Source organism: Phacochoerus africanus, chromosome 10, assembly GCF_016906955.1.
Source record: "Phacochoerus africanus isolate WHEZ1 chromosome 10, ROS_Pafr_v1, whole genome shotgun sequence".
Classification (NCBI taxonomy): Eukaryota; Metazoa; Chordata; class Mammalia; order Artiodactyla; family Suidae; genus Phacochoerus; species Phacochoerus africanus.
Genome location: NC_062553.1, coordinates 60368480 through 60394818, shown reverse-complemented (window position 1 = coordinate 60394818; position 26339 = coordinate 60368480). Strand labels below are relative to the sequence as shown.

The 26339-nt window shown below is 37.1% G+C and overlaps 1 protein-coding gene across 3 annotated transcripts in view; it reads right to left on the bottom strand.

Moving 5' to 3' along the window:
* The window catches only part of ADGRL3 (adhesion G protein-coupled receptor L3), a 512757-nt gene that overhangs the window by 133194 nt on the left and 353224 nt on the right, over window positions 1-26339 (bottom strand). For 2 of the 3 annotated variants that reach the window (XM_047798807.1, XM_047798809.1), the window contains 4 exons: window positions 25373-25675; window positions 23335-23438; window positions 12906-13091; window positions 9656-9694 (listed from right to left, as the gene is read on the bottom strand). In XM_047798807.1, the coding sequence (XP_047654763.1) occupies window positions 9656-9694; window positions 12906-13091; window positions 23335-23438; window positions 25373-25675 (632 nt within the window). The remainder of the gene's footprint in view (window positions 1-9655; window positions 9695-12905; window positions 13092-23334; window positions 23439-25372; window positions 25676-26339) is intronic. The other variant, XM_047798808.1, reaches the window with a different exon arrangement.

The window sequence follows — 26339 nt, the reverse complement described above, 5'->3', positions numbered from 1 at the left end:
GATAACAGTAATGGCATTGAGGGAGGAGATTTGAATGAATCAGGAGGGAAGAGGGGAGAGGCAGGCTTGCTGGCACCATGCAATTCTAAGGGGGCACCACTGAAACAGGTCACAACATCAGTGGCATACCCTGGAGTGAACAATGCAGTGGCCTCGGGGGGAAGGAGGCATCTCTATTACTCTACTTTTTGAATTTTAAACCATCTGCCTATATTAGCTATTCAAAAAATTACTTAAAAAGAAGAAAATACCATCTGGAAATAGTTTGAAATAACCCTTTCTCCCCCTTTTTAACAGAAATGATCACCTTCATGATGTAACTACAACAGAAAAATCCACAGAACATTCTAATCTGTACTTAGGGTTTAAAAGTAACCCTTGGTATTGTTAATAAACCTATAGCAGGTTTTCACATCAAAACTGGATGAAGATATCAATATGTATCATTAACTAAGAAAAAAGTATTTTTGGTTGCACGGAAGGATACTAGTTGCTCGATAATTCTCTCGATACAGACAAGAATCATTGGACACTACGCTCACCTGCAGAATTACACCTATTACTGAAGCATTTTGCTGTGCAAACTGAATAGCCCAAGGGACATGGTCAGGAGTAGGAGAAATGGTTAGATGTAGCTGGGTGAGACGAGACCTTCAGGATGTTCTAACAGATGAGTATTTTTGTTACTTGTCCTTTCCTTCTGTGTAGAGATTAGCATGAAGTGATGATGGAACCTAGATAATCATCTTGGCATTTTGAGGATGGAAGCCCATTTGCTAAAGATAGTAGTGCAGAAAAACAGATGAAGTCTTGGTCTCTGATATGGAGTTTTCATGCTAATCCTGAACTGCTCTGGCTGCATTTCTTTTTTTATTTATGAAAATAAGTCCCTGGTTTAAGTTACCATAGTTAAGTCTCTGTTACTACTGGCTGTACAAAATGAATACACTGGATAAGGGAAAATATCAAAATTACAACTCAGTTGGGAGCAGTATTAAAAAATCATTTGTTTGGTTCCAAGCCATCAGGCAACTACTTGACTGAAAATTACACCTTAAAACTTCCATTTCTCTTCTGACCTGTACCAGAAAAGCTAATGAAAGTTTCAGAAAGGATCTGAAATCTGTAATGCTATTTTTAATGTATTTTTCCTTCTGGTTAGCTATGTGATCATAAAGCTGTTAAAGAAATAGCAAAGTAAATTGATCTGTATTTTTTGTGTTTGCATAGAGATAATATCTATTTATATTCTACGTATTTAAAGCATCTCTGAAGATAAACTTATGTTCAGAAAGCAATGATGCCTTAAGTGTGGACTTCAAAATTAAAAATATATATAATCAAGAAATTAGTCTTTGATCAAGAAGTTATAAGAGAGAAGAGAATCAAACTTGGTGGAAAGAAGTGATAAAATATTTTTTTAATTAATTTTTTTTTTCTTTTTAGGGCTGCACCTGTGGCATATGGAAGTTCCCAGGCTAGGGGTCAAATCAGAGCTGCAGCTGCCAGCCTACACCACAGCCAGAGCAATCCAGGATCCAAGCCACATCTGTGACCTACACCACAGCGAGGCCAGGAATCAAACCCGGGTCCTCATGGATAGTAGTCAGGTTTGTTATCACTGAACCACAACAGGAACTCCAGAAAATAATTTTATTTTAGATAAAAATATTTTATTTAAAAACGGAAGGGCTTTTTTTTTTTCCCACCCTGATTAGAATTACTTTTTAGAGTATTTACAAACCGTGCATATGCAACAGTAGCTGGAATATCTTGTTTATAGGAAATATGCAAAAGGGAAGAGTCAGAAATGACTTTGTAAAGCATCCATCTCTGCCTGGCCTGATACATTAGCCACTGGAATTTTGAGAGATTCCCAAAATGATGTTCTTTGCATGTCAAAGCAGGATCTCCATCATCAACATCTGTCATTGTTCGTTGGGGTTTTTAAATCATTAAGTTTATAAATTGACCTGTCCGAGCTCTTAAATCAAAATCTGTATAATTTACTCTGCTTACATTACATGTGGTTTTACTGACTTTTGATTCAACAATTGCTTTACAAGGCATTTAAGAACTACAACTTAGAGAAAAGGATTCTTATATCTTCTTTGTCTAAAGAAAACGACTCTCCTTTGCAGATGGAAGTCACTTTCTTTGATCCCAATGTCTTTCAGCAATAGGTTCAGGGCCCAGAAACACGCAGGGTGCAGATTTATATTTTCTCTCTTACGGGCCCAAATCAAATGCAGATTTATCAAGCTGTGAAATATATTAAGTTCACAGGGTTTTAACAAAGGGTTACCAAACCTCAAGAACCTGGGGTGATTCAAACTACTTTCAGATGTCCTTTTAATTATATTAAATGAAAGTTTGGGTTGGCTTTGATGCGTATGGGCAAACATCGAAATCTCTTGAAAGAGCTGCTAAAAGTACTCCCTGTTGCTGTAGTTAATATACTACATTGTATGCACACCACTGGCCAATTTATTCTAGCCACTTTAACAAGGATATCCAGCCTGACAGGCCACACGGAATAGTATCACAAGTCAAGCAAAGCACAAATCATTAGAGGACTCAGAAAGTTGTTTGACATGCACCACGGAGCTCTTTGTCACACAGCCAATTAAGTGACCAAACAAGGAACTTGAAAATACTCATTAATTTCTTCCCAGCAATATAAACGGAGGTTAGAATCTTTCTTGTCTCATGCACCAAAGGCACACAAGGAAAACTGGCATAATTCAATTTGCACTTTGTCAAAGGTGCAAGTAGCAAGTTTGATTCACAGAAAGTCTGCATTAAAGACAAAAAAAATGAAAGCCATAGGTAAAAATGTTGATGTAGTATATATAATAATATAGAGATCTGGGCCTTGGAATTTTTTAAAATTAATCGAAACGACATCAGTTTTATCATGCAACAGCTGTATCAGCATCTCAGAGCCAATTCAGCAGCACTTGACATCATGGCTCCTCCATGAAATAAGAACTTGAGCTAAACCCTGGATGCCATATTCTCCAGATCCTCTCCCCTCCTGAAGGCTGCTCTTTCGTCTCCACTGCTTCCTCTCCCTGACCTCATCATACAACAGTGCCGTGGGGCTCAGCCCTCAATTCTCTCCTCTCTCAACACTCATTCCCTTGAATTCATCCAGTGCATTGGCTGCAAATGCCACTCCAAGTGAAACATTTCTAAATGACTATTTCTAGCCTGGTCTCTCAGATTAATTTCAAGTTCAAATATCTAAGTGCATATTTAACTCCAATATTGCATACCCAAAAAGAGTCTCAAACTTAAAACACCTGTAAGTGAAGTTCTTTTTGTATTCCTCCCAAATTGGTCATAGAGAGACCATCTTAATAACTGGGAACTTCAACCTTCCAGTGCTCAAGCAAAATCCTTGGTGTCATTTAAGCTCTCTTTCTCTGACACGTCATATACAACCCCTTAGCACATCCTGTCCATTCCATTTAATTATCTCAGCATCCCATACTGACATCCTGTTCCAAGCTACCACTATTGCCCAAATGTCAGCTGGTCTCAGCCCTTACTTTCCCGCTATCATCTATTATCCATTTTTAAAACATATCAGATCATGTCATTCCTCGGCCCAGAAGCCTGCATGGTTTCCTGTGTTTATGGATAAAGGCTGAAGTCCTTACAATGGGTCTCTCAGATCTGGGCCCTGCTGCCCTGCAGACTCAAATCACATTACCCTCTTCTCATTCATTCTGCTCTGGCTGCACTGGCTTCCTGGACAACACAGGCACATGTCCACCTCAGCAATTTTCGGTTTGCTCTGCTGGAATGCTTTTTGCTGTATATCTTCACAGTTCACTCCTTCACAATTTTTCTCAAATATCACCTCGGTGATGCATTTCTTGCTTTACTTTACTCTGTTAACATTGATCATCATCTCTCATATTGCATATTTCAGATACTGTTTATATTCTGCCACTAGAAATTTCACCCTAGGAGAGGGAGTAGGGAATTTTTGCCTGTCATGCATACTCTTGGATTCCCAGTACTGATAAAATTACTGGGCATGTGAGCTGAACTAATAACTCTTTTTTTTTCCCTCTCTTTTTTCTTTGTACAGCTGCATCTGCAGTATATGGAAGTTCCTGGGCTAGGAGTAGAATCGGAGCTGCAGCTGCCAGCCTGCACCATAGCCACAACAACACCAAATCAGAGCTGCATCTGTGACCTATGCTACAGCTTGTGGCAACAATGGATCTGGATCCTTAATCCACTGAGTGATGCCAGGGATCAAACCCGCATTCTCACAGGCCCAGACACTATGTTGGGTTCTTAATCTGCTAAGCCACAACAGGAACTCTCACAGCTAATCATTCTTGAATATTTATTTTGTTAACTACTATGTGATATTTCTTCCAGTTGAAGAAGGAGACTGCTTTTACATTGATGGTACCTATGATATAGATTTCTAGTGGATAATTAGGGTAAAAGAAATGCAAAATAATCAAATAAAATAAAACAAGTAAATTATAATTCCAAGTTGAAATAAAAAGAGGGCTTATTTCAAATACTTTGTAAGCTTTAAAAAGCACATAGACTATCTGCCTTTCAAAAAAAAAAAGAAAAATGGAAAGAAGAAGGGGAAGATGAGAGGAAATCAAGCCTATGTGTGGATGTGTTTTGTTAAAAATTTGCATCTATGTACCATTTTTTTCTGATCAGTTCTCAGCTCAACTATGCAGATAATAGTAGGTTCCAAAGAATGACTCCAGAGATTCACATCAATAACTGCATGTACTTATATTTCCCATTAATCAAGGTGGACTGTAGACTATCAAGGAGTCCATGCCACCTCCCAGATTTGGAGACAAAGGAAACTGCTGATAGCAAAATATATTTCCTAATTAGAAAATGTTCTGCTTTTCAAGCAGTAAAAATGAATGTCAGTAATTTTTAATAGTTCCTGCTGAAGAAGAGAGCAATGTGAACATACATTACTACTTAAAAGATGGGAACTTGAGGAGTTCTCATCATGGCTCAGTGGTAATGAACCTGACTAGTATCCATGAGGACGAAGATTCGATCCCTGGCCTCACTCAGTGGGGTTAAGGATCCAGTGCTGCCATGAGCTGTGGTGTAGGTCACAGATGTAACTTGGATCTGATGTCGGGCTGTGGTGTAGACTGGAAGCTGCAGCCCAATTTGACGCCTAGCCTAGGAACTTCCATATGCCAAGGGTGCGCCCTTAAAAAGATAATCAATCAATCAATCAATAAAAAATGAGATTTGAGATTGAAAAATGAGAAAAAAAATGTAAATCTAAGTTCTGGTTACATTTATAGAGCATGAAGGCAGTTGTTGTTAAGCTGGTTGAGGTCACATTCTACTCTCAGATTCCCATTAAAACCTCAGATCTGTCTTCAGAGCCGTATTATGTCTTTTTACTGGCTCATGGATTACCCTCCAAAACCTTCCCCTGCCCTCATTCCACAACCAGAGTTAAGAACTTGTGCAATTCACACCTAAGTTGTATACTTACAACTGTACAATTACAACGAGCTGGTTATATTCAAAAACAGAAAATAACAAGTGCTGTTGTGGATATAGAGAAGCTAGACCCTCATAGAGGGGAAATGTAAATTGATGCGGACATTTTAGAAAACAGTTTGACAGTTCCTCCCTTATCATAGAGCTAGAATATTTTCTACTTTTTTTTTTTTCCTCTCAAGATGATAATTTTTGTTGTTGTTGTTGTTGTTGTTGTTGTTGCTATTTCTTGGGCCGCTCCCGTGGCATATGGAGGTTCCCAGGCTAGGGGTTGAATTGGAGCTGTAGCCACCGGCCTACGCCAGAGCCACAGCAACGCAGGATCCGAGCCGCGTCTGCAACCTACACCACAGCTCACGGCAACGCCGGATCGTTAACCCACTGAGCAAGGGCAGGGACCGAACCCGCAACCTCATGGGATTCGTTAACCACTGCGCCACGACGGGAACTCCAAGATGATAATTTTTAATCACAGTCTCCTCTTAAAACCAAAGACCTCCAAGCAAATGATGTTTGTTTTGACCTGCACTTATCAGTACAGAATGATCACCACAAAGCCATTTGAACTCAATCTCAAAAAAAGAAGAATTAGGAATTCCCATCATGGCTCATGAATCAGACTAGGAACCATGGGGTTATGGGTTCAACCCCTGACCTTGCTCAGTGGGTTAAGGATCCAGCATTGCCATGAGCTCTGGTGTAGGTCGCAGATGCAGCTTGGATCCCGGGTTGCTGTGGCTCTGGTGCAGGCCTGCAGCTACAGCTCTGATTAGACCCCCAACCTGGGAACCTCCATATGCCACAGGAGCAGCCCTAGAAAAGGCAAAAAGACAAAAAAAAAAAAAAAGAATTAAAAAAAATCGTTTTATTCTATACCATCCTGAAATAAAATAAATAAAAGCCAAATGATATATCTTGACTTCTAATGCCATATAATGAGGTAAGTTCTGCAGTCATAGTATTTTGGAGAATGGGAACATGAGCTTCTAATTCAGGAGGACCTGGCTTTGAATTCAGGAACCCCTCAATTACTTCTGTATAATTTTGCGAATGTCATTTAATCCTTCTTGCGTGCCCCATTTTCTCTATGGTTAGTTAAGAAGAACAATAGTTATATCATAGGGTTGTGAATATTAAATAAGAATTCATGCAAAATGCTCTGCGTAGTGATGATCACACTGCCTAATCAGTGCATGTATTCTTAGTAAGAAGTCACTGTTATTGTTCACCACGGTGTTGACGAAGTAGTGGCTACACATCAGGATAGCAGCATTAGTACCATAGGTGCTAGCTGTGTAACTCTGCACCAGTCTTTTAATCTCTCCAGATCGCAACTAACTCATCTTCATCTCTAAGGTCCCTTCTGGTAATATTACATCATGGAGGCTACTTAATATCATATGTAATACAAGCTTTTCTTATCATCTCTGAAATAAGACATAAAACCTTCTTCTCAATGATGGCATGTATTATGTCCGAGATGTGAAAATGATATCTTTACTATGACACAGTATCTATTGTTTGATAGTCCGCAAGGATTTTAGTGTAATCTAAAATTACAACTAAATAAAACTAAATATATTAGACTCTTTACTCGTTTTTGTTAAAGTTCTTGGGACAAAAGCATAATGAGTTTTAGGAGATTCACATATTATTTAAAAATCAAAGCAACTATCTCTTAATTGTTCATTTACAGATAAGTTATCAGAGCTGACAGCCGACAGTCCAGATTTCACTGTGGTGTGTGTGTGAAATAAACAAAAGATGGGAAGCAAGAAGTTAAAAATGGATCTAGGTAATTCATAAAATAGACACTGTAGTTCTAAATAATTAAAAGCTAAATCTTTAGATGGTCAAAATCAAACCAAGAAGAATCACTGCTTGCGCCCATGGAAAGAAAACATTTTTAAAACTCTCATGATAATTAAATAATTATTTTCTTTTCAAATTTAATGCAATAAAGCATTTCAGGTGTATTTCATACTATTTCATAGTTAGTTCAGAATGTGCTCTGAACACAGGAATAATAGATAACATAAGTCTTCAAAATTCAAATAGACTAAGGTTTTATTCTCCCTAAAATTTCATCAAATAATGACCTACATTAAAAGGAACAGAAGTAATGCCATGTATTAGTGAGCATTTCTACTCACCAGTATTCTGTTTGTATTTGGTGTTATCTGATGTTTAGTCAATAGCTGAAACATTTATTCATAGCCAGTCAGTTATAACACCAGGAAATCAGCCATTGAATAAACTGTGCTATTAATTTTCCATCAGCGATTCATGTTTGAATGACCATGCATTTCATAGATTTAAATACCGAAAGGCTAATTATCTCCAAGGCCCCATTAAAAGGACACCAAAGACTGCAATCAAAAACAGTCCTAATATTGCTCAAAAATGATCCTCAGCTTTCAATGCTGAAGAATAATCCAATTTTTCCATCTATTTCACACACTAAGCAATATATATACATGAACCCTTCCAAGCAATTTCTTTTCTGAAACCTTAGAAAAATAAGCCTGAACAGCTTCTTATAAAAAGGATTCATTATTTTATAAAATAAAGTACAAATTAAAAGCTCTTTTTCCTAATCTGTGTTCAATGCTCAAATTATTATTATTTTTTCCTCTAAATTACTTTCTCACAAAATGTCCTTATTGTGAATAAACTGATGCTGTTTAATTTCTGGATGACTAATCTGAGAACCAGTAACTTGGGCCTTGAGGCCATCTCTTTCTACAAATGCAGCTGGCCTTCCCTTTTCAAAATGCTATGCTATATACACATAGAGAATAAAGTTTATAGCCACACAGTTTCATATTTTTTCTTCCTTCTGATTAAGCTAATTTGTATATTGGGAGCCACAAAACGGAGGCCGCCCAGTGGCCTGGTCCGCATCACACATCTATACCTGTGCTTATGAGACATGACTGTCAAGGAAACCTCCCGAAACAATCACAAGTCCTCCACCTCAGTTCTGACTAGCTCGCCTTACCCTAGAAAACAGGACTGGCGGCCCCTTAAGGAAATGCCCAACCTCCCAGCCAATCAGGCCTTCTTTCCAAGTTGTCTCTATAAAACTCACTGCTGCCCAATATCCCTCAGGAAGAGTGTGCCACTGACAGCGAAGCACTGCACTCCGCAACCCAAGGACTGTCTGCCTTTGAATAAAGCACAGCATGGTCATTACTTACTCATTTTGTCACTTGCTCTTGTCTGCCTGCCTGCTTTCCTCCCTCTCTTCTTCCCTCCCTCTCCTTATTTCCTTCCTCCCTCCCTCCCTCCCTCCCCCTTTCCACTCTGCCTTCCTCCCTCCCTCCTTTCCTCCTCCCTCCCCCTCTTCCTTTCTTCTCCTCTCCTCTCCTTCCCATCCTCTCCCTTCCTTTCCTCCTTCTTTCCTCCCTCCCTTCTTCCCACCCCCCTCCCGCCTCCCTCCCTCCCTTCCTCTCTTCTCCTCTCCTCTCCTTCCCATCCTCTCCCTTCCTTGCTTCCTTCCCTCCTTGTAAAAATAATGTTGAAGCTTGCTTCTGGGATTCTTTTTCACAAAAACCCATCCACATATATATATTTTTTTATTGTACTTAGAAACAAATTGCAGCATGTTAACTGGAGAAAAATTACATTACATTGGGACCCACATGTTTATAATGAGTGGAAAAGTAAGATCATCATAGTGTGTCTTGATCAATTTGGCATAGGAGCTTGCTATTCCATGTATCCTAGACTATTTGTTGTCTTATATGACTTTGAGTATCATTTTTGTATGACTCACTACTCAAATAGCAGCCAGATCAGTGTATGAATGAAATGTTATCAAATCTACCTCTGAAGAAATTAGAGATTTAAATATTACACTCAACTCACCTTTCAGTGATGATCAAAATTCTCACACCCCAAAGCTGCACCTCTGTTAGTCTGTGTTCTTCTTGGATGAGAGAACACTGACATTGTCCAATCTCTTTTTAGCACATACCCTTTCCTATACCTTTCTGTTCCCACCCTCCATGCCCTCTCCAAAATTCTTCTAGTCAGCAGGATACATTATCATCTTTCTATCAGAAGCCCATACCAACAGAGACAATTCAACAACTTAACACATGTATAAAAACGCAGAAAGTACCTGGACATAGGCTCTGCAAGAGCGCTCTCTTTTCTGAAGCTGAATCCATTAAGACAGCAGATTAAACACAGAATAGAAAAAACAAGTTAGTGACAGAAGAAAACAAGAAAAATAAAAGAACACATCTACACAAACACCTTATTTTGTCGTGTGCTACTTTATAGAAGAGAATGAACGCTAAGCAGCAGCAAAATGTCAGCAGTGGCTTGGAAAATAGGAACCAACACCTTTTCAGAACCTGAGTGATAACTGGATGGTATAAAGCTGTTAATGATGGAAAGACACCTTGGAATAAGTTTAGTAGAAATTAGTCAAAATCCATATTACTTCATTCATTTGCCATGATTCAGTTCATGAGGTTAGTTATTAATTCATGGGCCACAAATGAAGATGAATGAAGGTAAGTAAATTATGTCAAAAATTTGGTACCCATTTTTCAAAGATAGTAAATTATCTGTGGTTTACAGATATTTCAGATGGTTAATGTGAACCACAAACCATGTGCTCTGACATACAAAAAATTCTATTTATTGAGGAAAAAGAAATGAACTTTCATTTGACTATTTAATTCTAAGGGAAAAATACCAAGAGATATGTAACTTCTGATTAAAAGAATATAATCAATCTTATGATTTATCTCTGTTTTTATTTCTTCAAGAGTTTGTTTTGTTTTGTTTTGTTTTGTTGTTTTTTGTTTTTGTTTTTTTGGCTTCTAAGGCCGCACCTGTGGCATGTGGAAGTTCCTGGGCTAGGTGTTGAATCTGGGCTGCAGCTGCCAGCCTACCTCACAGCTTCAGCAATGCGGGATCCTTAACCCACTGAGCGAGGCCAGGGATTGAACCCACATCCTCATGGACACTAGTTGGTTTTGTTACTGCTGAGCCACAATGGAACTCCCTATTTCTTGAAGAATTTCTTTTGATGGTTTTGACCAAAAATTCTTACACATTTTAGAACCATTTGTGGGATAAGAAGCCTGTTTTTGTGCATGTCTTTATTTGTTTGCATCCAGAATGATGTTTTTCTGGGCCAAAGGTTAACAGCAACTCATATTCAGTCCCAAACATTTTTTCCTAGAGATAAAATGATGAATAATGAACACATTTAAATGCTCTGTTTAAATAAATGACTGCAAATTTTATAAGTTAGATGGTGGTTTTCCTCTTCTTCCCTACTTTTTTCCTTCAGTAGCCTGGACTGTTGAAGGAAAAAATTCCTCAGTTTTAAGGAGCAGTTACTCTGATGCCCTCTGTGTGGCTAATCCTCTCCCAAGGTTCATTTATGCATTCTTCCCCAGCATAGAGCAGTTACTCCTCTAAAGAATTAAGTGAGGAATGAGTGCCAGTAAATTGCCAGCGCTGTCATTTGGATCAGTGACTAGCATCTTGGTTTAGCAGGACTCCAAACCCTCCAGAATTTCAATGTGGAGCACAATTGATTTGTACCGAGTTGACTTTGCAAATCTGATGGGTTATAACTGTTCCAGGGAACAGTGGGAACCGTAGGAAAAGAGAGCAAGCCAGCAAGCATGGGACTAACCTTTGCCCTCCCAACTCCTTACCCCAACATGCAAATTAACATATGACAAACCACAGTACATACACAATTGAAAAGTGCCAAATAAGAAACAAAAGAGAGCATTAAAAAGCTGCACAAATGGAAATTTGCCCATTATGTAGTTATTTGATATTCAGAGTAGGCAAGCTGATTAGCTATAGCCAGTTAGAATGTGACATTAATTGTCAGCTTTACCTGATATTGTCAAACATCAACACCATTTTTAAATAAAGATACCAAGTATTGCAATAACAAGTAATGCTATGGATATGTAACCTTAATAGAAATTACTACTTCCAGTACATCTTGATAAGAATAGCTGGCAGCAATATTCATTAACAGCATCCAGTTTAGTTTGGGTAATAACACATTAAAATCACAGCATGCCCAGATTACAGAGGCAGCTGTGGATTATATTCTGTCAGGGGCTTGGCTGAGATTCTATCAGAGATATGAATAACAAAAATAATTCCTTTACACTCAGCATGAAAAAAAAAAAAAAACTTTAGTAGTAATTTAATTGATAAAACTGAATGTGTTTTTTGATGATGAAACTGCACGAAAATCTGCCAGATAGGACATCTAGCTTTTTAATATCAAATCATCACTAAAAAAATTACTTCCATCTTCATGAATGAGACTGCTAGTGTAAAAAGACAGAAGGGAAACAAATATAATAAAGACCATTCTGTAAAGTAATTTTCACCCTAAAGGGGACTGTGTTCATTTAGTGAATTCCATAAAGGATATTAGCCTGTCACTGCCAAATCTTGTCTTTTAAGAAGCAGTAAGACTGTCACTGATATTCAAGGCCTTAAAACCCAGTTTCAATAATTGGTCAGCTTTACTATAAAGATGCTATTCAGATGGCAGCAGTTCTAATATCTTTTCACCATGTGATAGTTTCTTATATAAATACATGATATTCCTCATAAATACATGAAACATTTTATATACTTATATAACTGAAATGCTTACATGTGTACAGGTTATGTACAATAAACATATAAAATGCTTATATATAAGTATATAATGCATATAAATATATATTGGAGATTTATAGATATAAATAAAAATACATAAATTCCCTAAAAATTAAAAAATCACTTATTTTTATTACTCACAATTTAAAGTTGCTGAAACACATTTCAACCTTTTAAATTACAATGGTAGTGATGCAAAATTAATTTAAAAATCAAAAGGAAACAAAAATTAAAGCTTAAATATTGCCCTATGAGTTTTCAAATGTAAGATTAATTAGGTTAAATTATGTTTCAAAAATCTGTAATGTATTGCTAATATCTTTTTGCATTATTGCCATTTCCTACATTTCTATGTATTGATTAGACATCTGTTTCACTGTTAATTATCCTAATATAAAGGTTCGAAAGGGGAAATAAAAGAAACCAAAGAAATGGCATTTATTTATATTAACCTTGTCAGAATTTAGCATACAAAACAGACCTACAGAAAAGAGAATTGTAAATTCAAAATTCACAGAGAGAAATGATCATTTATTGTCCCTTGGATTGAAAGTCACGTAGGGCATTATTATAATGAAACAGTGAGGTGAATTGAATATAGCTAGCACTTCTCTTTAGAAGATTCAATTTTATAGAAAGAGAAATTAGTCAGGAAAAAGTTTCACTGATTTTGCTACACCTTTAGAGGTGCATGTAACTTTGGTCCTTACCTTGTTCAAACTGCGTGCAGCACTGTCCTTTCCCCCTGGGGTCAAGTTCCGGAGCTGTACATCCAGGAGCCCTACCAGCTGATCCATGGCACGGACAGAGTAAGTGATGTCTCCAGCATTCAAATGATTTCTTGTCTGTTCTGCCAGCTCTCTAGCGATGTTGGCAGCTGTCTCTCCAGATTTCAACTACAATTTTGAAGACAGAACAAAAAGGAAGGAGATCTTAAATAAGTACTTTTATTGGTCTTTGAACAATTGTGTTTGCATATGTTATAATTATTGAGGCAAGAAAATTATTAAACTCCCTCTTCACTTGGAATACATTCCCTAAGTTTTCCTGCTAATCCATTAGTTTTCTCTAATACCTAACTTGAAATCCATGCATCTAGTGAGGAACCTTCTCTTGATGAATCAAACTTCTAGAAATTGTTCTCACTTTAACTATTCATCTGGGTGACTAAGTCTAAGGTTTGCCATATGAAATTTGTCAGTTAGTTTCTAAATTGGATGTTGATGAACTTGTGTTTCCACAATGCAAACTAGGTTCTCAAAGGCAAGTACAACTTTTCCATCACACCTTGTTTAGCACTTAGTGCACAATGAATACTCACTGGCTGCTAAACTCTCTGAAAATTTTATTCTAAATAAAATCCCTGCTTTTCAAAGTGATCTTTATCTTTTTATCAACTAAATAGAGATTTTAATAGAGAATATCTTAGGTAGCAAACTATTGCTTAGTGTTTAGCACTTTCCTTTTCTGAAATTACATGCTGCATTTTCAAGTATATTCTACAATAATTTTTCGAATTGTTGATACTCCAAATATGTTAAAAGAAATAAAGACTTAATACCCCATGATCACTTGAACAATTTTGACAGCTCTGGGTAAGAAGAAGATAGGAATGTATAATAGTTTGTAAGAAGGGTTTGGGGAAATGAAAACAAAAGTAAATTAAGCATAATTTTCCAGCATCACGTTAACATTTTAAAATGAATAAACTAAAATAAGATTATGACACACATAACTTTTTTAGATATATGTATGCAATGCAAAAATATGAATATTTCTTATGCTGTCTTTCTGTATTCCCACTTTCTAGTGATTTTTAACAGTTTGGTTTGTATCTTTTTTTTTTTTTTTGTCTTTTTGCCATTTCTTGGGCCGCTCCCACAGCATATGGAGGTTCCCAGGCTAGGGGTCGAATCGGAGCTGTAGCCACCGGCCTACACCAGAGCCACAGCAACACGCGTCTGCGACCTACACCACAGCGCACAGCAACCCCGGATCGTTAACCCACTGAGCAAGGGCAGGGATCGAACCCACAACCTCATGGTTTCTAGTCGGATTTGTTAACCACTGCGCCACGACGGGAACTCTTGGTTTGTATCTTTACACACTTTAGCGTGGTCTATTACTACTTACATATATGACAGTGTCATTTTTTAGAAAATGATTTTCTTTTCTTCTCTGTTTCTATTTTTAACACAGTCTAATACTGAACTTAGGATAACAAGCAGAAAGGTCCTCTCTTTGTAAGGCCATCCTCCTAATGGACATCCAGAAAGCTCTAAGGTGAACAGCCAGAACTCTTAGTCAAAGAGATTACTGCTATCTACTCACGGATGCTTAATAAATGTTTGTAGCAGAACTGAATGTTAAAGAAACAAATGGATAAATTGGAGAAACTGGAACATCTAAATTGTTTACAACCACATTCTCATATATAGAAAAGTCCTAATTCAAAAACGTAAAAAGAGTTTACTAACATAAAGTGTTGGCAAAGATTTCTGGAAATGTGTATCACCATCATAAACTACTGGACATGTATATTTGCATACTTCCTATGCAGAGTAAATAACCAGTGTCTATTAAACTCTGAAATAAGACGACTATATACGACAGAGATTTCTCTCACTATCGACCATAAAAAATAATCTCACTGATATAAAAGAGACATACTCAAAAATGTTCATTCTAGCTTGCTTATAACAGAAAACAATATAGCTTATGACTAAGGAAAACTGCTCTTGTACATAGATACTATGGACTATTATAGAACAGTTTAAAAGTCCATGGACTATTATACAACAGTTTAAAAGTATGAAGAGCAATATTGCTAAATTCAATCTTCAACATGGAATGTTGCATTAAAATAAATGCAAGTATAAAAGTTATATATATGCTAATATATAGGCATGCTATTTGTGAAATATAAACATACAACTTGAGTAGCATAGAAACATGTTATCTGTGAAAAATCAATATTATATATAAATACCTTGTGTTTATATATGTGTATATATTTAAACACACAGAACAAAATCTAAAGGATGGAATTCAATAGATATATCCTTTTCTGCAATGATTAAATTTTACAAGAATACTATTTTAATGTATTAAAATAATAATATTTTTAAAAAATATTATATAGTTAATTAGGGCTTTCTATAAACATTTATTTATTTATAAATTTTTTTTTGCTTTTTAGGGCCGCACCTGTGGCATGTGGAGGTTACCAGGCTAGGGGCTGAATCGAGCTGCAGCTGCCAGCCTACACCACAGCCACAGCTACAAGGGATCTGAGTCGTGTCTGTGACATACACCACAGCTCACAGCAACACCAGATCCTTAACCCACTAAGCAAGGCCAGAGATTGAACCCTCAACCTCATGGTTCCTAGTCAGATTCGTTTCTGCTGGGCCATTACAGGAACTCCTTAGAAACATTTAAAATAAAAGAAAAACATCTTCACTAAGTTTATTGATTTTGTAACATAAAGACCTACAAACCTAAGTTGTAAGACCAAATGGAATAGATCATAAAGTTCAACGATAAGTTTGTGACAAAGTAAATATAAATCAAAGTGGCATTCATGACCTCACTGATGGATCATGAAAGTTCTTTTAAGTGGTCAAAAAGTGATGTAAATGTGATCTTTAGCCATACGTTTTAATCATTATATACAATTTAGGGCTACTTACTGATAATCTAGTACATCAATTAATAACTTACAAAATTCAGTGTTCATTAATTAAATTGGTGAAATGCTAGAATTCATGAAGTATTCAAATTCAGTATTCCATCAGGTATCTGAATACCTGATACTGTTGCTTTGTAACTTTGCAAAACTCCTATGCAAATGAGTATCCAGATAGCTGGAATTCATACAGTTGTTGAAAGGGATACTCTTTTAATCAATGCACCATTCATAGAACCTTGCATTTTTGTAGTCTTCCACCTATGCTATTCTTACAAAAATTAATGTATTTGTTGTACTTTGTTAACTATTGTGTTCTTGTGTTATTCTTTTATTACCATTATTATTATTACCAATATTACTGTATCATTTTCCTCTGCTTTATTGCCATGTAAAAATTTTTTTTTAAGAAAATGTCAAGGCACATGGACCTCTGGAGTCTTTTGATTCACTTACATGAGCCCTGTTGAAAACAGGCTGAGATCTACTAAAGTTGATAAGCTTTCTTTAACACATTGTCTTCAAAACTAAAGACGCAAGCATTGACTTTCATTACATTATCACAGAACATTATGAAAAGCAAAATAATTTATCAAACAGAAAAAAAAACAACACTAGTATTCTCATATTGAAATTCAATTTCTTCTTTTTCTGTATAGTTATACAAACATATTATTAAATATTAATTATTATAATATTGGGGTGGGGCCTGATAAGATGAAAAAGAACATCTGTGTAATTCCCTAATAGGAAATTTTAAACTTTCTCTTTATGTACAATAATGAAACATTTAAAGTGTAGATGACTAATAAGTCAAATCATAACTGCTCTCAATATAAAAGACAATGAAGCCACCTATATATGTGTCAATAGCAGAGAGTGTAGTGTTGTAGGACAGTGAGTCAAACATGGAAATCACTAGTAGAGTATCTACAGTGATACTGTAGTAACTACAATTTGCAATCAAGAAGAATTTATTTATGAAGAATATATCTAATTGATCCCACAAAAGAACTCTGGAAGTCAATGTTCACCAATAAGAAAGTTCTAAGAATAGATTTACAAGGAGATCCTGCTGAATAGCATTGAGAACTTTGTCTAGATACTCATGTTGCAACAGAAGAAAGGCTGGGGGAAAAATGTAATTGTACTGTATACATGTAAGGATAACCTGACCCCCTTGCTGTACAGTGGGAAAATAAAAAAAAAAAAAGTTCTAAGAAATCAAACTTAAGAACAAATAAGTTATAAGGATGTTTATAACAAAAATGGGAAAAGCATGTTTTTAAAGTAAAATGAAAATTGATATAACTAGTTATTCATTATGATTCTCTCTTGCTCTTAAAATTGAGTAAATAGTAGTAACATTTTTTTCATCAATTCAACAATCATTTGGACACTTGTTATTTCCTAAGTTAATAAGGACAGATGTTATTTACAGCTCTTGCATTTTGAAATCTCACATTCTACCAGTTGGTATGGGGAGAGGGATACATAAAGGCAGATAATATTAATTCAACAATGCAATTGTAATGACAGAAATGCATATGGGGTGTTGTGGGAATATAATACCAAACACCTAGAAATTAGGTAGGAAGGCAACAGAAAGTAGCAAGTAAGTTGAGGGTGACCAGGTAAGATAAAATTCTGGTGAGGACTGGTGGGGACAGAGCCAAAAGGATGCTCTGTAAAAAGTGAAGTTTAGAATAACCATGGTTTGGGCAGAGAGGATACTAATGGTAGTATCCTCAGAATGGTAAAGCATGCTTTTCTACGTTCAGAATTCAATATTGACACCTACAGGACAAAAATTGTGTGTGCGTATATATTATATACATATATTTAAATAAATAAAATGTCTCTATTTATAATTTTAACAACTGTTCCTTCAGTCTACATGTTCATTTGTCTCCTAACCAAAATTTAAATTCCTAATAGTGCTATGCTAAAGTCTGGGGATGAAATGATAAGTAAAATATTTCCCAACAACAGGACCTTTGTGGTAGCAGTGGGAAGGGCTGTTAACTTACTACACAACTATTTAATTTTCATTTTCGGAGTGCAACATAGACTCCCAGTGGACAGAATAGTTTAAAGGCATTTGAACCTGGTATATGAAGTTAGGGAATAATTTAGGAAACACTTCTCTGAGAAAGAATGTTTAATCTGAGATGAAAAGGAAAGAGGAATTAGGCTGGGATGAGGGTGGGGGCTTCAAGGCAGAGAGAGGCAGGGACCCTTAAGGGCCCTGCACAGAGGATACTTGTGACTGGGCTTTAGGCAGCTGAAGAGGTGAGCAAGGAGCAAATGACGTCATTCCCCTTTGGATGTCATGATGCAGATATTGAGACTCTGTGCAAAGTGAAGGTACTAAGAGTCTCAACAGGAGTGGTCTAATCCAGTTTATATTTGAAATCACACTCTGTGGGATGGATTAGAGGGTTCAGGAGTGATGAACCTGCCAAGGAAGAAGCAGTGCATCAGGGTAGTGGCAGTGGAGAGAAGTGACGAGTGGCTGCTTTCGGAGAGATTCCCAAGGCTGGGGACAGGCATATTGTCTGGATGAGTGAGGGGAAGGAAAGGGAGGCATCAAGAGTCATCTCCAGCTTTCTTGCTGTTGATGGTGGTGGTGCCATCAACTCAATTCTCCCACGGCCACTGAGACCCAACGTTCGAGCTTAGCTCAAACGTTGCCTCTCCAGGCCAGGCCCTCACGAACCATATTCCTTCCAAGGGCATCCAGAAGCTACTCTTCTTTCTGACTGTCTTATTTATTTCTCTCACCACAGTTATCATTATCTTATTTCCATGCAAAACATACACATCTCTTGAACCTGCCTCAAGACTTCTGTGCAGAGAGGTGGGGTTGAAATAGTTATTTCACATATTCTAGCTTAAAGACTTCATTACATGTCTATCACTAAAATTTCTCCTATCAAATTCTTTTAAAATGATTTCTCAGAAATAAGTATATGCACACTGAGAAGTTTTATAAGTTTTGTGGGGATTAGTAAATTACTGCCTGTGTTGAAACAGTGGGATTATATCCAGAGCTTGAACAGGGGAGGCAAAACCTGGTAGCTGTAGTTAAGTTTAATAATTATGACAGAGGTGGATACTATTTATGTTTCAAATTTTGATGCAAGTAAAAACAGTTTTCTTTGAAATAAGCTTTGATATTTTATGAGATTTATTGCATCAATCATTAATCAGGTGCCAAAACAATTTTTGAAGAAGATGTTCATAGGGTTCCAGTACAAAGCTCCCATTTCTTTGAAAGATCTTTCTGTTTTTCTATAAATCTCAGTCAAATAGGTATATAAACAATAAAATGTTTTTGTGTTACAACTGAATGTTGGTTAAATGAACCTGAAGATGTGGAAATCCCACTAACCTCTGATAAAATTAACAAGCAATTTACTTCCATTCCATAGTAGATTCACGGAGGCTAAAAGCATGGAGACATTAAGATCTGAGTGACAGATTTAACCAGTCTTGCAAAGCAGATAACTGGTTTATTTTATACTGTAAAGCAGCAGCATTATTTCTAGATCTTCACATCATCCTTTAGAAAATGCAGGAAGGACTCTACATTATCTCAAAATCTGTCAGTAGCTTAAATGCAAACAAAAGAAAAGATATTTCAGTTTGCTAGAAATAGAAAGACTCTCTACTGGTAACAACAGGCATTTCTTTTCCATATAACAGTTGGACCAGGTAATGAAGTAGGGAGCAGATCTTACTTTACATGTAAATAAATGTGGAAACTCTTCACAACTGTAATTTCACAGAGATTTAAATTGAAATTGAGACAGGAGGGATTATAAAGTACAATGAGTTGTTTAAAGGTATGTAAAATAGAAAACAAAAACTATTTTGAAAATTGGAGTCTAAGCTAGAGATCAAGTTGAAGCCAAAGACTATGATTTCATTAAACAGTCCTAAGGTAAGAAAACAGGATATTTTTAAGGAGGCAGTGCTCCAATCTAATTCTTTAGGTTCCAATAAAAATAGGAAAATATTGCAAAAAAACATTAATTTGAAGACATATGTATCTACCTTGCCATCTATCTAATCTCTCTCTCTATCCAATCATCTATTTATCTTTTACCTACTTTGCTGTCCACCTACCAACCCCTCTCTCGTTCACCGCTCCCACACCCCACCATTGCTGCTGAGGTAAATGTCTGTTTGTGCACATTGATTGCTTTTCCCTTTCTGCACAAATTAGGCTTTAAAAAAAAAAAAGAAAAAAAGAAAAAAGAAAAAAAAAACCCTCATAATTATGAAAGTGTTTTGGCTAGTCTGCAACAAATTTCTTTGACTTTAAAGGCTAGTGAAATGTAAGCTATGCTCTATGCTCTAATAGTACTAAAAATTTAATGTCATTTCACCAGTATATAAGTGGCCAAAAGAAACCATCAAGATTCTTTGCTTGTTTTTCTCCCTCCGGGACTAACTGCAAGAGGAAAAAAAAAAGACATAGTTCATTTTTTAATGAAAATGAAAATTTAAAGTTTGCTTTTTCCAGCTGAAGTAAGTATCCGGATTCATTTACGTGTGTGTACTTATGCCTACAGTGATCCCTGACATAGAGTGAGTGAACAGCACTGATAATAAAATGAACGCTCCTCCCCAAGGGAAAGATGTAGAGTCAGATCCAGCCTGTTCTCTCCTCTAAAGTCCTGAGGAATTCCCCATAGGCATGATGAGGCCACATGGGAGGGGCCTCATATTCCAGGGTACTGTCATGCACAAACTCTTGGGGAGGAGAAACTGAATCCACTGTTTAAATGACTGAATCACCTTTTCTTTTTCTTTTCCTCTATGCTTTCATTGTGGATAAAAAGCATCTCTCTACTTTAAAAGTCTGAGGTTCACAGAACTACAATGGGAGAATGAAGGACTCATTACGGATCCCTACTGCACTTTAACTTTTCAACAAGGCATAAAAATATACTAAAGTGGGGAGGTCAGGATAGAAGGATGGTGGGATGAGGAAAGAAGAAGGAGAGAGAGAGGGCAGTAAAGAGAGAAAGAGAGGGAGATGGGAAAGGGAGGAGGGGTGAACTCTGCTGGGTACTTTCTACCTGCTATAGTTCAAGGCCATTTTCCATCTTCCATCCTTGTCTCTGCCCAAGGAGGAGGCAGACTTACCTGATTTACTAAGAATACCCCTCTTTGGCTTTGGTTTGGGTTTGGCCATTGGGGAAGAGGGGCAGGTGGATAGAGGGAGAATGGGAGGTGAGATCAGAGTATTCCCCTAGATCTTTTCTGAAAAGGTGCCTGGGGTTGGGCTGTGGCTCTTGTCTTTGGTCATCTCTCTCTCTCAGGGACATCCTGCTTCCAATTTTTTTTGTCATTCCTTTGATCTGGCATCCACAGGCCTAGGGAATGGGAACAGCTCCATCCCTGTTACTGGCTCTGGCTTCCTGCAGGTGAGTTCACTTTTACTGCCCAACACAGCTGCCAACAAACCCTCTTCAAAGCTTCCATCGGTTTGCTATTGGGACTCATGTACTAAGGAGGGAAACGAGTCAAGGGATGAATTTTGTAGACAATGTTTTGGGGAGGAGGGAGAGAAAACAGCGACAAATGATGGCGCGGACACTGCTTACAAATTCTCTCTCAGAGGTTTACAGTATTAATATTTAAAAGCACTGGACTTTTGTGGTAACCTGTTCCACTACCATTTATGCTTAAAGAATAGCATAAATAGTTGATGGTATAAGAGACACATCAGGTAAAAGTGGAGAGAAGTGAAGAGAGATTAGGTAAGTGGCTGTGGGATATAAAGGCCATATAACCTGTTTGCTGTGGAAGTGTTTTGACTAATTAAACACGACATCTTGATAAAGGAAGACCCAGCTAAACACCATCTCCAATAATGACCCAATTCACGGGGCTCAAAGCCTCCTGTTATACTTTTGAAGAGTCTATAAATTTATACGTAATCAAGCTAAGGTATTATTATAAATTCCGACAATCTAAATTGTATAATCTTACTGTAATATAATTTTACAGACTCTACAGGATTGTACAGAAATGCTCTGGAAGAATGGAACATATTTGTTATAAAAAAACACACAAAAAACATTCCATCCCTAAATTAAATGGGTAACAGCTGTCTGGTTTCTGCAAGGAATAGTCTCTTTTGTTATAAGATTAGCAGGTCTGCAGAGGAAAGAAAGGAATTAAGCATCATTGTCAGTTACAGTCACCAATAGTTTCTGTAATGAAATAGGCCAACTATATTCAAAAATTACCATGAAAACACTCAGCTTTCTAGGTGAATTATTACTGAATTAACATTAACCCCTGGGCTAAGTATGTAGGGAATATTTTTTAAAAGTTGCTAATGTAAGGAGATTGGCTACTGATCTTTTAATCTGATCACATCCAGCAAGAATTATTTGCCCTGGGGTCTGAGCTACATTGTAATAAAATCAAAGGACATAAAAACTGTGGCAGGCACAGTACTGAAATTGGAGAAGCATCATTATGAATAGCAACAAGTATGGAGATGCATATGTAAGAGGGAACTGCAGTCAATATAACCACTGTTCTTCCATGATTTAGGGTAAATAGATAGTTATGGCTCATCTGCTAAATGATCTACTGGGTAGATATTTATGCATTATTATGCAGTATATTATTGAGGATCAGCCTGGTTAAAAACAAATAGAGAAAAGGGCAAATGGCACAGACAGGCTTTCAGTAAGGCCATCATTTGTAATATTTCTCAGAAAAAAATCGCTTTCAGAAATTCCTTGGTATAACGAATGTACCATAGAAGGACTCTCCATTTGAGGAGTGCATAAATCCGCACAAATTGCTATAATAAGGATTCATCCCATAGCCCTTTTGGCATAAATGCACATCTGGTCTCTGTTTGTAATGAAATCAATTCAAAGCCCCACAGTGCATTAATAATAAAAATGTTCAACATATTGCAACCAAATAAGCCCTACAAATTTGAGTCTGCAAGATTCTGTCACACATGTATATGCTGTTAACACTGATAAATGATTGGGTTACAGAACATTTATCAAATGGATTAAGATTCCAAAGGTGGACTTTTTTTTTTTTTAAGTAAGTATTATTTCCACCTGAAAATACACATATATGTGTGCTAGAAGCATTTGCTTGTTTGATTTATTAAACCTCTTGGACTTTTATAGCTGTAGTTCACAATGCCATAAAATTTTTATTAATAATAAAATTATTATAAGCAATACTGCCTGTCTTAGAGGAAGTACATGGATTTGCCCTTTAAGAATAACAAAATTCCGGAATTAGCTCATAGCATATCAGGGTTGCCATTAAATCTTAAATTAAAATGGGATAATTTTTTCTACATTAATTAAAAATACTGACTTTTGTTTTCAGCATTTATAATCAACAGAGGAGCTAGACCTGGCAAAGCCTTCTTTGTCAATCCCATGATTTACCTTCTGGGTTATATGGTTGACCCAAGGAGAAGAACAGTTGCTAAGATCTGGTCCTTGGGGATCCCAGATTCCATCAGGAGCCAGGCAGAGGTAGGTTGACACTCCTAAAATAATAGAAGAAATTGGTATGCTTCAAATATTCAAACCATCTTTCTTACAATGACTTTATATCCAGGTTGTGTTTAAATACGAGCAAAGGTAAGATTGTGATTGTTACATGGAAATAATTAAACACTGGCAAGCAACTGGTGTTGGAGAATGTAATACAACAAACAAATGCTCGATATTTTTAAAGCGCTTGTTGGCAAATACACCAGGTACAGAGAATAACTTCATGAATTAGATGAATGTGGTACCTGCCTTCAGGCGACCTATTGCTTGATTTTTCAGAGGAAAGGCAGCAGTTGAATCTTAAAGGAATCCTTTGCAGGTTTTTCAGGAAAACAGGTGGGTAAAAGCATTCCAGGCAGAGGAAGAATATGCTGTCTCTGGGTATCCTGGAGTGTTTTGAACTTAGGTCTACAGGGTAGGGGAGTTCTATTTAATGGAGTTGGAAAGGCTGGCAGAGCCAGATCATAAACGACCTTGTCTGGCATCTATGATGCTAGAAAATCAATGAAGACCATTAAGCAGAGGAGACAAGAGGGGTAATTTAGGTTTAGAAAGATAACTGTGGCAGCAGCATGGAATGAATCGAGGGAGTGATGTGGAGGTGATGAGGAAGCTGTTATAATAATGCAAATGAGAGGAGACCGGGCTTGAGGGGCTAGAGAGGCTAGAGAAAGGGTCATAGTGCTTTGTAGTTTGCAGACTGCTTTCAAATGAAGTATTCACTAACCTTCACAACCGACATCTGAAAAAGGGGGGGAAGGGTGTTATTTCTCTTTTAGAGATGAAGGAAGAAGAGGACAGTGCTAAGAGAGAAGTTCAAGCTGTTTCCTGATTCCAGTACTACAGAAAACTTATTACCAAACATTGCACCCCTCTATAAAGGGAATGAAGGTTTCAGACTATTTTTAAACACTTTGCTGAAAAAAAAAAGAACATGTACTTTTATAAAGCCCAATATTAACTTCTGATCTTCCCACCACATCATGCAGCATGGAATTCAGAAGGACATAACCACACTGAAACTTTCTAAAAAAACAAACCTGCTGGAGTAATTGAATCAATAACACCTAAAGACTCAGTCACTAACAATGCTAGTATAGTGACATCTACTGTGCATTCGTTTTATTTACATATTTTATAGAATAATGCAAATTTTATCCAAGGTATCCAGTGTTAGTTTATGAAGATCAATATGTGTAACAATAAGAAATCAAACTTTTGAGAATATTATGAATCGTATCTGTAAAAAAAAAAGGAAGATTGGCAGAGTGAAAAGCTTTCCAGCTCTTAAGTGCCCACTGGAGAAAACAATGCAGGCTTGCTCTCTCTAGAGGAGGTTGGCTCCTTCCAACATCATCCCTAAGAAGGTCAAGAGCCTCTGACTGTTAATAGACAGCTACGAGGACCAGTAAAAAGGATATCTTCTTTTTGGTAAAATGTTAGGTAGTTTCACTGACCATCTTCTAACAGAGAAGTTCTTGACCTAGTTTTCTGCCATCAATATTTGACAGTTGGTGACAAGCATGAGAACTAGCTCCCATCAACCCAGTGATTCACTCCAGGCTGTAGCAAAGAAGAGCTGGCTCTCTGGATTAGGTGGGACATCCATAGTTTGACTGTAATGTGACTCAGAGACCTCATGCTTAAGGAAGATCTTATGTACTCCCACCAAATCCTTGCCTGTGTTCTTCAGGTTGCATTCTCAAACTCTGAAAATACGTTCCTTTAAACTGGAATTTAGTTGAGTCCAGAATTTAATCAAATGTGATGTAACAAAAACAAACAAAAAAAAACAAAACAAAAAAAAAAACAGTTGTAACCGGAAAAAAAAAAAAAAAAGAGAGAACCAAAAAGAAGAAAGCAAGCAAGCTAGAAAGCGAGCCCAAGGAACATGCACCTTTAGCTTGGCCAGGTAGCACAGACTCACCTATGGTTCCTGCGGGGCACGGCTGCTTTGCTGTCTGTCCCTGACGGGTCTTAAACCACATGATTTCTCGAGCTTCCACAGCCTCGCAGCTCTCTTCTAGAGCTGGCACTTGGGATGATGCTGATGGTAGGTGTGTGGTAATATCATCAAGTACCTCAACGGCTGGAGATGGGCTGCTGGTACTCCGGTTTCTCCTTCCTGATGCCGAGGGGGTGGTACTCCTGCCTGCACCCCAAGTTGTGGTCCGAAGGGTAGTGCTGGTGGTGGTGCTTCCCGCGCCAAGAGGTCCTGTGGTAGAGATTTCTGAAATAAAATTCAAAAGAAAACACCTACATGGCTTGTTCACAGTGGCATCTAAAGTTATCCTAATACTTCAGAAGCCATTTCTTTGTTGGCAATTCAAGGAGCTGTAAACATGGGACAAATAAGCCAGCACCAAAATAGCAAGAGTGCCACTTGAGTATTAAGACAGTCATCTGCCTTATTCTAAACGAAGGCTAGTTTTGGTTCTTCTCAACTCCAATTACAGAAAACAAAGTTACAGTAGAATTCACCTCTTTGTGAGGCTTCTTCATGCTTCAGGCCTTTGGACAATTAGGGGAGTAAAACTTAAAGCCTTCTTCTTAGACTTTTCCAACTCAGTATGGGAAGAGAAAGAGCTATATAAAGCATTATTTCCACATTAAGTGTAACATACGCTGCTAAAGATGCAGCAAGTAGGGGAAAGGAAAAAAAAATCAGAAATTAAACTGCTTACAAGCTAAAAAGTAAAGAGCAGTTCTGAGTATAATCTCAACACAAACTAGAGCAGTTTGGTGATTTAGTCTGATGCTCTCAGGACTGACCCATGATATCAAAACTTTCAAACTTGCCATTACTGATCTAAAAATATAAGCAGTTTCCAATTAGTGCATTCATACATTATTTTCTAACTAGATTTTTCTAGTGGCATTTTCCCAATGTATTC